The sequence below is a fragment of the Neophocaena asiaeorientalis genome, unplaced genomic scaffold, assembly GCF_003031525.2.
Source record: "Neophocaena asiaeorientalis asiaeorientalis breed wild unplaced genomic scaffold, Neophocaena_asiaeorientalis_V1.1 scaffold332, whole genome shotgun sequence".
NCBI classification, from domain to species: Eukaryota; Metazoa; Chordata; class Mammalia; order Artiodactyla; family Phocoenidae; genus Neophocaena; species Neophocaena asiaeorientalis.
Genome location: NW_020173111.1, coordinates 3903286 through 3918849, shown reverse-complemented (window position 1 = coordinate 3918849; position 15564 = coordinate 3903286). Strand labels below are relative to the sequence as shown.

The window sequence follows — 15564 nt, the reverse complement described above, 5'->3', positions numbered from 1 at the left end:
GCGTATTTTGTTATATTTCCAGCATGAAAAAAAAAAAAAAAAAAAAAATCTCATGCAACCTAGAGATAGACACAGTAGTGGGGGGAAGACCAAAAAAAAGTAAACATGGGAGCTGGGATCAAGACAAATGGAAGGTAAATGTAGGAAAACAGGCAAGCAGGGGTGATGTCAGTATGCAAAGTACACGCCCACATATTTGCTAGAAGCATGACTGAAGCTTTTCTGGTAGTACTGTAGGGAGAAATACAACAAAACATGGTCATGTATATCAGGGGGTGGCCTGAAGCCTTGTTCTGTAAATAAAGTTTTACTGGAACATGGTCGCGTCCATTTGTTTACATACTGTCTGTGGCTGCAACAGGGGCTCTCTGGCCTGCAAAGCCCAAAATATTCATGAACTGGTCCTTTACCAAAGAACCTTGCTGATCCCTGCTCTACTTGAAGCTCTGTATGCTTCAAAGTGTCCTTAAGGTCAAAAGCAAGTATGTCCTCATGAGGGGAATAATCTTTCCAAAGCAGAGAGCTGAGAGAAATTTCTCCTGGCTTCCTCAGCGAGGTGACAGTACAATGCAGAGAACAGCTTCCTCAACAGCGTTCTTTACAGTGAACCTGTCCCTCTGATTCACAGGACTGTTGCTGAAGATGGGTGGTACTTACAGACGAGTCAGCAGAAGGAATTTTCAGGAAGGAGAATGCAACATGACATTGGTACAAAGTGTCTCACTCATCTGGCTAAATCCAAAGACGAGACATTTGAATCTAGGGGAACAATGGTAACTCTTTACAGCCAAAATTTATTGCATAGTTGTTCTGTGCCAGGTACTATTCTAAGTTCCCTACATGAATAAACACATTTATCCTCACAAAAATCCTATTCAAAGTGAGCACTATTTCTATCCCCATTTTTCAGAGGGGAAAACTGAGGTAAATTGGTTCACCCAAGGACAAACAACTCATAAATGGCTTAGCTGAGATGTGAACCCAGAAAATCTCACTGGGGAGAGCACGATCTTCTCAGAAGATGAGCATCCTGCTGGGCGTCGTTTGTAAAGCTCGTTCCTAACAAGCCCGTGAGTGGTATAGCCTCTGGTTGTGCTGCTTGCCCAGGACTCGCTGAATGGGGAATCTGGGCACAGATTAGCAACCAGGCTTCTGTCCACATGGGGGTAAGACTGTTGTTAACAAGCACCCCACACACAGCTGCACGTGGAGGGTTGATGGTACTCCCTGAAAAAAAGAGACAAGATTCTCCAACTCTCCTGTGGACAAATGGTGGAGAACCAACTGCGAAATCTTGGGACATTCACACCACTCTCTAGAAATCCATTTCTTTGTCAGTAAAATGAAAAGTTTGGACGAGCTAACTGCATGGGCTTCATTTCAGCATAAAAAAAGTTACGACTCCAAAAAGACTAAGATGACAAGTCTTGGCAAGGATGTGGAGAAAAGGGAACCCCTTTGCACTGTTGGTGGGAATGTAAATTGATACAGCTTCTATGGAGAACAGTATGGAGATTCCTTAAAAAACTAAAAATAGAACTACCATATGACCCAGCAATCCCACTCCTGGGTATTTATCCAAAGAAATGAAAACAGGATCTCAAAGAGCTATCTGTACTCCCATGTTCACTGCAGCATCATTCATAACTGGCAAGACATGGAAGCGACCTAAATGTCCACCAAGGGATGAATGGATAAAGAAGGTGTGGTGTATATTCAATGGAACAGTATTCAGCCATGAGGAAGAGGGAAATCCTTCCATTTGTAACATCATGGATAGACTTTGAGGACATTATGCTAAATGAAATAAGACAGAGACAGACAAATACCTCATGGTATAATTCACATGTGGAATCTAAAAACAAAAAGCAAACTCACAGAAACGGTAAAACGGTGGTTGCCATGGGCTGGGGGGTGGGGGAAATAGGGAGAGGTTGGTAAAAAGGTATAAACTTTCAGCTCTAAGGTGAATGAGTGATGAGAATCTAGTGTAAAACATGGTGACTACAGTTGATAACACTGTCTTGTACAGTTGAAATTTGCTAAGAGAGTAGAACTTAAATGTTCTCACACAAAAAGAAAAATATGTGAGGTGATGGATGTGTGAACTGCCTAGATGGAGGAAATCCTTTCACAAAGTATATTAGGTCACCATGATGTACACTTTAAATATCTACAACTGTATTTGTTAATTATACCTCAGTAAATTTGAAAAAATGCTAGAACGTGACGTCAAAAAAAAGTTATGACTCTAGGAAACAAGGCAACACACCTGAAAACAGTTAGCACAGGTGGACCAACCACAGCAGGCTCTCACCCCAGGGCAGAGGCCATCACTACTATTGTTCTAGGGATGTCCACGGTCTGGGCCTTGGGCATGGTGCCAGCTCCCCTGCACTTCAGCTAAGGAAGGGGGTGGGACTCTGGCCTTGAAACCAAACTTTTCAGAGTCCAGGCTTGAGTTTAATGCTAACTCCCTTTCCCTCATGGCCATGGAGACTTGCCATTTCCAGAAGAAGCAGTTCAGCTCTAAGTCAGGATGGCTCCTAGATCCAGCCATCTAGGAGCTGGGAGCAGTCCAGAAGCACATCTTCTTCAATCTGCCAAATTACCATCCTAACCCAGCAGATGATGATAACAAACAACTGAAGAGCAAACTGATTCAGGCGAACTTTTAATGCCTCCCTATTCCTTTTCCAGGCTCCCCCGGGGCTACCAAACAACTCCCTCGTATCAACAGATCCAGTTCAGAACAACATCTTGTGAAATGCTTCTTGAAGGTATTCCTACATGTCTTCTTGCTTTGGGAAATAGTAGTGTATGATCCCATAGATAAAGTATGTGAACATTATCATGGAAACCAAAGAAATGTTCCTGATAAGGCACCTCATCTTCTCTACATGGAGCTCCATGCCAGCACAAAGTTTGTGACGCATACAAAAAATGACTTCACTATCGCTATGGAAAAACACCCCCATTTCAGTGGGGTGTTCTGTTACACGAAAGGACGGAGTAAAGCATATTTAGCTCCTTTGCAAATGACCAGGTTTAAGACCAAATGTATTCCTCTTGGGCTGACTGATCAGCTGGGCAAGTTACCAGCAGGAAGCTAACAAGACCCATCTTTGGTTCTCTGGTTCCATTCCTAGCTGGGTGAGTTCACACCAGTGCTTTCACACTTCAGTGTGAGAACAGATCACCAAGGACACTGATACAACACTGATACTGATGCAGTGGGTCCAGGAGGGCCCTGAGGTTCTGCTCTTCTACCAAGCTGCCCGGCAATGCTGCAGCTGGTCTGTGGACACTTGGAGTAGCAAGGATTCCCCATTCAGAGGAGGGGTTCTCCTCAGCAAAGAGTGCGCTCCTTATCTGGAGGAATGAGGGAGAATGGAGGCCCCCACTGTGTACCAGCTGCCACGCTGGCCCTCCCAAGCTTCACCTCCTTCAATCCCCACAGCACCCTGAGGCCACAGGTATCCCTATCAGCACTAAGTGGTCAACAGCGGCACAGCCATTCAATGAGGCGGCCACGTGGCCCAAAGCAGCTTTCTGCCAAGAAAAGGAAGACGGAGTGAAGCCCTTTGGCAAGAACAGAAGTGCGATCGCCCCGAGCACTGACCTGCACGGCACAGTGAGCCCTCCCATTTGTATTTAGCCACCTGCTACTGTGATTCTGCGTCACAATAGGAACAACGCACCTAATGTGTGATATTATCCGACCACGGAGGGACGTGGTTAGCTTTGATTACAAACTGTGGACTCGGTATGCTCCCCCTACCTCTGTGAAGGCACGTGGAGAAGAAAGAAGCTGCTCGAGGCACGAATTAAAGCAACACAAACCCCTCCCAAACTCTTGCGGCGCGGTACTGACCCTTGCAGCGCCACACATAGGAGGTCTGAGTGGCCTGCTGCACGCTGTGGTCGAGTCTCCACCACAGACCTCAGTGCTGGAACACACCAGAGGGCCGGACGGGCCTGGCTTCACATCTCAGGGTGAGCAAAAGTCCGCATCGGATAGAAACCCCCAAATAATACCAGCAGCTAACAGATGGGGCGCTAGCATAAGCACTGCATGTAACAATCTAGCCGCACCCCACCCACCCCCCGTTTTAGTTCCATTTTACAGACTAGGAGAGGTCAGGTAACTGGCCCAATGTGGCAAAGCGAACAAGTGGTAGAATGGGCCTTAAAATTCCAGAAACCCACCACAGACCCATCTTAACCATTACACTGGACTGTTTATTTTGTACCTAAAACAAGCAGAAATCATCTCCTTGCCTGGCACTCTGCAAATGAAGCATCTTTACTGCACTTGGAAACCATTTATGAAATGAATAAAACTGAGTGGTGTTTTGGATTCTTCAAGGCTTAATGAGCGATCCTACCCACATCATGATTTTGCAAAGTGGACATGTCATCTGCAAGTGAACAGGGAGCCGTTAGCTTGGGGTCCCCACCCCCATCCTGGGCTCACTTTGGTCCAGGAGCCTGACAGGGCTTGTTTGACTGACAGCTGTCACCAGGACATCAATAAGGACCCAGACAAATGCCCTCTCTTCTAACCGGAATCATAGGGCTTGGTGAGCTCAGGGGGAGATAATGACTTCCTCAGAATTCTACATATATTTCACCAAGCAGGAATCATCAGACAGGACAGGGAGACCTGACTTTTGGAGAGCAGATGGAAGAGCGGACCCCGGCCTCATTCTAATTGATCTACATTAGGGAAGCAGGGAGCCACCGGGCATAGCACAAGGCCCCACTGGGGGGTTTTGGGGGAAAAGATAGGTACCTGGTTCAAAAAGAAAGACAGCAAGGTCTCTTTAATTCCTTTGTTTTGGAACATTGGTTTCAAACTCATGAAAGTTGGCAACGCCCTTCTGTGATTCACATCTTCTGCTGAAGCTTGGTACACATGGCAGGTAAAGGAGAGCTGATTTACTCCCTTCTCCCTCAGTTCCTCAGAGCAGCCCCTGATGCCCCTCGGAATACAGACTTCAAACCCTGTACTAGGGACACAGACCTTGGTGAGAGTCTGCAGACCAAACCTGTAGCCCAGCTCTGCCACTAACTAGCTGAGTAACTACAGGCAAGTCACCTAACTTCTATGTTCCTGGCTCTCTGCCATCATCACCAGGGGACAGTAATCTAATCATCTTTCTGGGCCTTAAGACAATTATCTCAACGAATCTTCAGTATCTTCAATACATTCTCTGCACATTTCTCAGGTATAGAACGTAAAGGTGCTTCGACAAGGTGAACAAGACCAGAGGCATACAAGCCATCACTACACACCAACCTCTGGGAACCTGAAAGGAGTGAAGATGGGAGGACTGGTGGCTTGTGTAGAGGCCCATCCTCCCCCAAACCATCTGCCAGGCTTCAGGCTTTATGCCAGGCGTACAGACAAGCAACATGGAGCAGGAGAGAAAATCAGTGCTAAATAATACAAAGAGGTGGCATTTGTCCCCCCACCCCCGGCCTTTTTTTTTTTTTTTTTTTGGTAGAATAGGCCTGGGTGCCTATAGAGGCAAAGGAACACAGTGGTATCTTGTTGTCTGAGGCTGGGCTGTCCCACCTGTCCATTCTTTGGAGGACTGAGGTCATGGCCTCGGTTAAGTAAACGGAAATCACCAAATACAGGAAGAAAGCAACTAAATTTCTAAAATGAGGATAAAAATCCCAATGATGATGGAAAAAGGGAATAAGGGAATTTACTGGGAGTCACAAAAATGTTCTGTATCTTGATTGTGGTAGTAGTTACACAGCTATATACATTAGTCACAATTCAGTGAAAATAGTATCTTCAAACGGTGGATTTTATTTTATGTAAATTATACATCAATGAATCTGACTTTTAAAAAGAATCTCAATGATATGATTTACCAAGTTTAGGATTTCCGTGCAGAGTTCCATGCAGAAAAATCTCTCTGGATGAATGCATGATCACAGACCAAGAGGAGGCTTTCTTTTCACTGTATCCAGTTTGTCGAATTTGAATTTTTTAATATGTACATATGTTATCTGTTTAGAAAGACAGAGATAGAGAGAGTGCAAGAAAGAAGGACATAGAAAGAGAAGGAAGGGGGAAAAAACCCTCACAGAAGTTTTATTTTATACACAGCCCATTATGAATCCTAGCTATGCCACCACTAGTCATGGGATCCTGGACAAGGTGTTACAGTTCTCTGAGCTTGATTTTCTCATCCATAAGATGGGGATACTAGCAGTGCCTACCTCATGGGGTGGCTATGAGATTAACTGAGGCCAGGCCATCACAGGGCCTTAGCAACAAACACAGCAACTACATTCCCTCTGAATGTCAGCTATCATTCATAGTAACACTGAAAATAAAGATCTACATTTAAAGAGTAAATCTTGTGGCTCAACTTTTTTTCCCTCACATATTTAAGAAAAATGTAAGATGTAAGTAATCATTATCCATTGTTTGTAGATCAGAAAGCAACAAGAACAGAGTGCTATCCTAATAAAAATACTACACAGAACACTCCAGAGAGCTTTTGTGTTCCCCATCTTATTTGACTTGGAGTAGAAAAATAAAAATTGCTTCAAGAGTTTTCCCACCTTATAAACCTGATCAAGGAGGTGAAAGACTGAGAACTATACTGAGAACTGAGAACTGAGAACTATGCTGAGAACTATAAAACATTAATAAATGAAACTGAAGATGATTCAAAGAAATGGAAAGATATGTGCTCGCTTCGGCAGCACATATACTAAAATTGGAGCAATACAGAAATGGAAAGATAACCCATGCTCTTGGATTGGAAAAATTAATATTGTTAAAATGGCAATACTACTCAAAGCAATCTACATATTTAATGTAATCCCTATCAAATTACCCATGACATTTTTCACAGAACTAAAACAAATAATCCTAAAATCCATATGGAACCATAAAAGACCCAGAATTGCCAAAGCAATCCTGAAGAAAAAGAACAAAGCAGGAGGCATAACCCTCCCAGACTTCAGACAATGCTACAAAGCTACAATAATCAAAACAGCATGGTATTGGCACAAAAAGAGACATACAGATCAATGGAACAGAATAGAGAGCCTAGGAAAAAAAAAAACCCACACCTACAGTCAATTAATCTTTGACAAAGAAGGCCAGAATATAAAACGGGAAAAAGTCTCTTCAGCAAGTGGTGCTGAGAAAGTTAGACAGTTGCATGTAAATCAATGAAGTTAGAACACACACTCTCACCATACACAAAAATAAAATCAAAATGGTTTAAAGACTGAAACACAAGACATGACACCATAAAACTAGAAGAGATCATAGGCAAAAAATTCTTTGACATAAATTGTACCAGTGTTTTCTTAGGTCAGTCTCCCAAGACAATAGAAATAAAAACAAAAATAAACAAATGGGACCTATTCAAACTTACAAGCTTTTGCACAGCAAAGGAAACCATAAACAAAACGAAAAGACAACCTACAGAATGGGAGAAAATATTTGCAAATGATGCGACTGACAAGGGCTTAATTTGCAAAATATACAAACAGCTCATACAACTCAACAACAAAAAAAAACAACCCAATCGAAAAATGGGAAGAAGACGTAAACAGACATTTCTCCAAAGAAGACATACAGATGGCCAACAGGCACACGAAAAGATGCTCAACATCACTAATTATTAGAGAACTGCAAGTCAAAACTACAATGAGGTACTACCTCACACCAGTCAGAATGCCCATCATTAAAAAGTCTACAAATAACAAATGCTGGAGAGAGTGTGGAGAAAAGGGAACACTCCCACACCGTTGGTGGGAATGTAAATTGGTGCAGTGTAGAAAACAATATGGAGCTTCCTCAGAAAACTAAAAATAGAATTACCATGTGATATAGCAATCCCATTCCTGGGCATATATCCAGATAAAACTATAATTCAAAAAAGATACATGCACCCTTATGTTCACAGCAGCACTATTCACAATAGCCAAGACATGGAAACAACCTACATGTCCATCAACAGATGAATGGATAAAGAAGATGTGGTACATATATACAATGGAATACTACTCAGCCAGAAAAAAGAACGAAATAACGCCATTTGCAGCAACATGGATTCAACCAGAGATTATCATACTAAGTGAAGTAAGTCAGAAAAAGAAAGACAAATACCATATGATATCACTTATATGTGGAATCTAAAATATGACACAAATGAACCTATCTATGAAACAGAAACAGAATCACAGACATAGAGAACAGACTGGTGGTTGCCAAAAGGGAGGGAGTTGGGGGAGGGATCGACTGGGAGGTTGGAATTAGCAGATGTAAGCTTTTATATATAGAATGCATAAACAACAAGGTCCTACTATATAGCACAGAGAACTATATTCAATATCCTATGAGACCCAGCAATCTCACTACTGGGCATATACCCAGAGAAAACTATAACTCAAAAAGACATTTGCACTCCAATGTTCATTGCAGCACTATTTATAATAGCCAGGTCATAGAAGCAACCTAAATGCCCATCAACAGATGAATGGATAAAGAAGATGTGGTAGATATATACAATGGAATATTAGCCATAAAAAGGAATGAAATTGGGTCACTTGTAGAGATGTGGATGGACCTAGGGCCTGTCATACAGAGTGAAGTAAGTCAGAAAGAGAAAAACAAATATCATATATTAACACATGTATGTGGAATCTAGAAAAATGGTACAGATGAACCTGTTTGCAAGGCAGAAATAGAGACACAGAAGTAGAGAACAAACATATGGACACCAAGGGGGGAATGTGGGGGTGGGATGAATTGGAAGATTGGGATTGACATATATTGACATATATATACTAACTAATACGTATAAAATAGATAACTGATGAGAACCTGCTGTATAGCACAGGGAACTCCACTTCGCTGTACAGTAGAAACTAACACAACATTATAAAAGAACTATACCCCAATTTTTTAAAAATCCCATGATAAACCACAATGGAAAAGAATATATTAAAAAGTGTGTGTGTGTGTGTGTATATATATATATATATATATATATATATACACACATACACACACACACACATATGTACATAACTGAGTCACTTTGTTGTACATCAGTAATTAACACAACATTGTAAGTCAATTATACTTCAATTAAAAAAAAAGTTTTCATTCCTTAATATAAAGAAGAGATGGTGGCAATAAGAGAAATGGACCCCAAAGTGTTCTTCCTAATACCTGATGTTGTAGGGGTTGAAAATATCCCCCTACAACAAATAGAGAGAAGAGAGATGGTTATTTTTAAGCATACTCCCTGGAGCATTTTAGAAGACTCTGAAATCACTCAAACATCTGAATCATCAGCTGTGCTGGATTTCTTGAGTTGTACAATGAGAAACCACCTTTATGCTGATTATCTCACCTCATAAACAAACAGTCTGATAATGAATAAGAGGGAAAACATGAATGTGGGCCCATGATTATCACATGAGTTGAAAATATGCTGAAAACTGAAGTCATAAATACCTTAAGAGCTTATAGTAATATACATATATATAAAATATATCCAACTTGCAAGCCATTTATCAACTTTTGTCCCCTTTGAATGAAATAAATTCTTCCATTGTGGATAAGCCAGTATGCAAAAGGAGATAAAAGTTTCAAAGATGGTAATAAACATGTCTGGATATTCCACTATTAGGGATTAATTCCTTTGGCTTAGCCTGGGCCTTGTTTTTAAAGGTGAAGTACTTGGGGAAGGTTAACACGGTAAACCAGGATATCAAGGTTACCATGTTTTAGTGTGATTTAATCTAGTTACAATGTCCCTCCTAACTCAAATTACATAAGGAAAATGAGAGACATGGAGTGCCTGTAGGACGAAAAAACAGGAGAGGGGAATGATTTTGGAAGGTATCGCGCTGACAAGATGTACATGCCTGCCTTTGTACACTGAGAAATTGGCACAGGTGGAGTGTAGAACAGGAAGGGAGGGAAACTGGCTGAAGGACACACAGAGAGCAAGAGGTGCGTCTGCAATGCCCATGAGCACCATACACAAAGCATGAGACTCATCACTTTCTATATTTGGGACACACACAGTAGCAGGGATAGTGTGTCGACCCAGCACTTGTGTTCCAAAAGGAGTTTTTATTGAATTGGACCTATTTGGGGCTAAAATAACCTTTCCCCATGCTGAATTTATATTCCTAAAATCAAGAGAATATTATTTGCATCATCAGCCTGGAAAAATTAAAAGGCTTATAATCTCCAGTGCTGGAGAAAGTAGATGGAAATTTGCGGCGAGCCGCTTCTGACCAGCAGAATGACGAATCACCACACGCTAGATTCTTCTCGCATCACACTTTATTGGAGTACAGCTTGGTTTCAGGCGGATGGAAGGAAGACCCCGTACGCTCGAGCCTGTCTGCTTATATAAGGGCTTAAGGACTCGTGTAAGTCCCCGATTCGTCCGTATGGTTATCGCATTTCGCAAGCCGGACTTTGGATAGGCCACTGCTTCAAAACCTGATTAGCATATTAGGTGCATGCGCCCTAGCGGCATGCTTAGCGCATGCGCAATGGCTATCCAGCCGCGCCCTACAGAAATTCATATGCTTATATATCTTCTGGGGGAGGAGAACAATTTAATAGTGGCCATCCAAATTTAAAATGTGCATACGTCTGATCCAGAAATTTCATTTCTAGAAATCTATCTTGCAGAAATACTAGCACAAATGTATAAGATGTTTTTACAAAGATAGTCAATGCAGCATTAAGTGGAAAACTGGAGACACCTAAAATAAGCTACCAACTTATGTGGGAATAAGTTAAGAATGGTTAAGTCACTCATAGAAGATATGCCATATTATGCAATTCTGGACAACAATTAAAAGGTGTACAATATATCTACATATATTGTCTTGTTTAGAAGAGAAGTAAAAGTGGGTGGGTGAAAAAAAATATTGCCAGGTAATATTTATAGTATGATCAACTGTTTGCATGGAAAGATGGATGAGTGGGTGCAATGAATGGCTGGACAGATGGACAGATAGATGGACAGACAGATGTACAGATGGATGGTGGATGGATGGACAGATGGATTGGTGTTTGAGTGGATGGACAGATGGACAGGTGTTTGGATGGATGGACAGATACATGGATAGATGAACAGAGAGATGGATGGACAGATGGACAGATAGATGAATGGATGCATAGACAGATGGAGAGATGGATGGGCAGATGGAGAGATGGAAAAGTGGGTGGATGGATGGATGGGCAGATGGAAGATGGGAGGGAAGGTAGGAGGGAGAGAGGGAGGGAGTAGGGAAAGAGGGGAGGGAAGGAGGGATAATATTGGGTTGGGCAAAAAGTTCATTTGGCTTTATGTGGAAGATGTTACAGAACCCAAACGAACTTTTTGGCCAACACAATATGCATGATGGATAGAGACAAGTGTGCATCCAACAGGCTATCATTACTGAGGTTAATGTACTTTCCCCTTTAGACAAATCCTAGGAGTATGTACACACAACAACTTGAGTTAAAGTCTCCCTCCTGAATCATACAGCCTCCTCCCAACTCTGGACCAGTCGTTCTCAAACTTGAGCTGCCTCAGAATCACCCTGGGCCCGCACCCAGGGTTTCTGGTTCCACAGTCAGGGGTGGCACCCTGGAATCTGCATTTCTAACAAGTTCTCAGGTGATGCCACTGCTGCTGTTCCAGGCACTGCGCTTTGAGAACCACTGCTCTGAGTGACACAAACTATTTCTCAGTGACAAATCATAACGTGGGCCCCGGGAACCAGATTTGATACAGACCAGAGCCAACCCTGCTACCCCTTAAGCCCCTCTTTCCAACAGGTGAAGGGGGCCTGATCCCCAGTGTGAGCCCACCAGCCAGCACCAGCCAGGAAGGGATGTGCCCTGAGCCTGCAGACCATCCCAAGAAGAACACTCACCTTCGGAGAAGATGATGTGGTCGTTGCACTCTTCGGAGCTGCAGGAACACATGAAGAAAGTCTCTCCAGACCCCTTTTTTTCCTTCATAATACACTCTGAAGAAGCAGCGTCGTCAAGGACAAATCCATGGTAGGCGATCTTGGGGTCGTGGCAGACCGTCTCCAGTGTGATGTTCTCATCATTCTTTCTCCTGGGGCACAGAGAAGGAGGGGGTGAGTATGGTCCCACAGGGAAGCAGTCTGGGCTGTATCTCCATCAGGACATTGTTTCTAACAGCAGCGCTGCCTCCTGTTCTCCATCACTTACAGGTTGTCCCGTCATATCCTGTGCTTTTCCACGCACTTCAGTCTTTCCTTTGCTTATCTCAGAACCCACTTAGGATCATAACGTGAGGGCTTTCCTTGGAGACAAACCTGTCAGAGAACTTTGCACATTATGCCTTAATTAAATCATTAAAGGGAGGGCGTGGGGAAACAGGAGATCGCTAGGTCCTTGGGGTGACTCCAAACCTTCCATCCTGACCGCACGGTGAGCCTAGCATTGCATCTCTAGTTTGCTGGACAGAATCTAGCTAAATATTACTCAGTCATAAAAAGAACGAAATTTTGCCATTTGCAGCAACATGGATGGACTTGGGGGGCATTACGCTAAGTTAAATACGTCAGACAGAAAAGACAAATACTATACGGTATCACTTATATGTGGGATCTAAAAAGTACAGCTAGTGAACGTAACGAAACAGAAACAGACTCACAGATACAGAGAACAAACTAGTGGTTACCAGTGGGGAGGTGGGGAGAGTGGGAGGGTATAAGACAGGCTCAAGGATGGGAATATAGCCAATATTTTGTAATAACTACAAACGGAGCATAATCTTTAAAGACTGTATAAAAAATTAAAAAGTAATAAATTTTGAAAAAAGAAACTAAAAAAAACCCAAAACCCCTACCTATCCTTAACCCCCAAGCTACTGGAAAGTCTTGGCAAAAACAGTGGCCATGAAACAAAAGCACCTCCCTCCCTGCCCCCATAGTTGTGTGCCCGCCTGCATAGGTGGGGGTTTGTGTTTGGTTCTGGTAACAAAATGAAGCCGTGCTGAGTCCTCCGGGATCCCAGGGAAAAGCACGGTGTCCCTGCCTTGTGAAGCCTCCAGAGGCCCCGGGATGGGACAAGGAAGAAACTGTGAGCCACGAAGGAAAGCTGCTCTGCAGCCCTGGGGCAGCTCTTTCAGAGCCCCCTGACTTCCACCCCCTGCTGCCTATAGAACTAGAATCAGAGGGAGGAAACTCAACCACAGTACTTGAGGCTCCATAAGGTCCTCAATTGCTTCCTCCACTCAGTGCTGTAACGGTGTCTCCTGGACAGGCAGGGCCCAGTGTGCAAAACATCTGTGGGTACACTGGAGCACAGAAAGGGAGGACACAGTGAAATAAATACAGACTTCTTTGTCCTGCTACTGAAGAGGTTGTCAATATCTGCGACAAAAGAACCACAGTTATGAAATTAATTTTGGTTCTAAAATATTTCTATCCTTGAAAAGGACTTAAGTATTTCACATGGTAAGCATGCACAACTGGCATTAGTTCAATAAATGAATGAGGGCTTCCCTGGTGGCACAGTGGTTGAGAGTCCGCCTGCCGATGCAGGGGACACGGGTTCGTGCCCCGGTCCGGGAAGATCCCACATGCCGCAGAGCCGCTAGGCCCGTGAGCCATGGCCGCTGAGCCTGCGCGTCCGGAGCCTGTGCTCCGCAACGGGAGAGGCCACAACAGGGAGAGGCCACAACAGGGAGAGGCCCGCGTACCACAAAAAATAAATAAATTAAAAATAAATAAATAAATGAATGAATCAGCAAGTGAATGAAAAGAACACTAAAACTGATCGTGGGAGAGTACCACCACAGAGAGCAGAGTCTTTTATTCCCCCACTGGGCTATTCCTAAGATAGCCGAGTGTCCAAGTGTGCGTGCCCTGGACACAGACTCTGAGGCTGTGAGATCTCTGGATCTCTGTGCAGGAGCTCTAGGGAGATTCCCCTGCAGGGGCCAAAGGCAGCAATGCTGCACAGAGCAGGGAGGGGGGTCGTGATGAGGCCTCTGCTGACCTCTGGGCAGCTGGGGGCTGGGATGGCCCACCAGAGCTGTCCCAAGCTGAGGCAAAGTGGTCAGGCGTTTGGGCCACTGCACCAACCAGTCCTGGGATGCTGGCTGCTGGTATAGAGAGGCTGAACCTGCCGGACTCCAATGAAGCAGCTCGGGGAGCAGACAAGAGGAGCACCCCTGGAGGGCTTGGGGTGATCCCTCAGCCCAGGGTGTGCACCTCAGTGCTGCATGGGCGGGGGTACAGGACAGCATCCCTGGCACCTCCCTCTCTCCACATCCAAATGTGTCTTTTCCCAGAAAGGTAAAAATAACGTTCACTGTATTTAATCTTTAGGGCTGAGACACAGAGGGCACAGAGAGGCTTCCCCACATGCCCGCATCTTCTGAGACAGCAAAGCTTCAATGCCAGGGATGTGTGATTCACACTCCACCCCTTGGACTTGTACTGGGGTAGGGAAACTACCTTTAATGAAAAGAGCCTGTTTGGGTGTAGAAGTATGTTCTCACCTCCAGTGGATATTTAAGTAAAGACAGGCAGCAGAAAACAGGAATGAAGAGGAGCCTGGGGTCAGCTGGTCTGGGGTCTGAGGCTTCCTGCCCCAAACCTGACAAGTGGTCCTCCATCCTCTCGAACTTGGTCTGACCCTTCCAGAGAAGGAAGCCTGGCCCACTGGCAGGAAACCACGACTGAGAAAATGTTTCAACTGATCCTGAGTACAAGTCTGTCTGTCCCCTTGTAAATGCTGTGGGTCTCCTGTCCTGCAGAGTTCTGCACGACAAGTTGACTATATTTTCCACTTGAGAGCCCTTCAGATCTCTCAACAGAGCCCACGTCCTCTTTACTGGACCAGCCATGGCTAACTGCCCCCACCAGCCCTCAGATGGTACGCTTCTGAACCTCTGATCACACTCGTGCCTCTGCTCTGAACACCATCTCTGTCAAAATCCGTTTTTCAAAACCACCACTCAGAGCTGGACACAAGTGCAGCTGGCAGGTATGGCAAGCTGCCGTGACAGATCTTTAGCTGTTAACATTCCTTTAGTTCTTAAGAACCTAATTCATGTCCTGGTACGTAGGGAAATGTGCCAGGGTTTCAGATTTATCATCAAGGCTGAGTATACACGGTCCAGAGAAAGTCTCAAAAGACTCCTTCCAAAAGGAGCGGGGCAAGATATCTGGGTTTACATGCTCATTTGCAAATGGCCAGGAGACATAGAGGTTACTTTAAAAAAATAGCTGATAAATTGAAACCATCAGAATAAGGCTTCAAAATGTTATATTTCATTAATGAATGTGTAGTTTTTTTATAAAATAAGGACTCTCTTAATGATCTCTATTTTTTTTTAATCTCTGGCTTATACTCCCAATTCATAACTATGAGTTAATCAAATGATTCATGAGCACCCACTGTGTGCGTGTGTGTGTGTGTGTGTGCGTGTGCGTGTGCGTGTGCGTGCATGCCTGGCAAGACGGGAGGATGAGGGAGGAAGGGAGGGAGGGAGGGAGGGGAAAAGGGAG

At 43.9% G+C, this 15564-nt stretch overlaps 1 protein-coding gene across 1 annotated transcript in view; it reads right to left on the bottom strand.

The window, feature by feature from the left end:
- Nucleotides 1-15564, bottom strand: part of TGFBR2 (transforming growth factor beta receptor 2) — a 95357-nt gene that overhangs the window by 44238 nt on the left and 35555 nt on the right. Inside the window, exon 3 of the mRNA XM_024743445.1 lies at nt 11944-12134. Within this exon, the coding sequence (XP_024599213.1) occupies nt 11944-12134 (191 nt within the window). The remainder of the gene's footprint in view (nt 1-11943; nt 12135-15564) is intronic.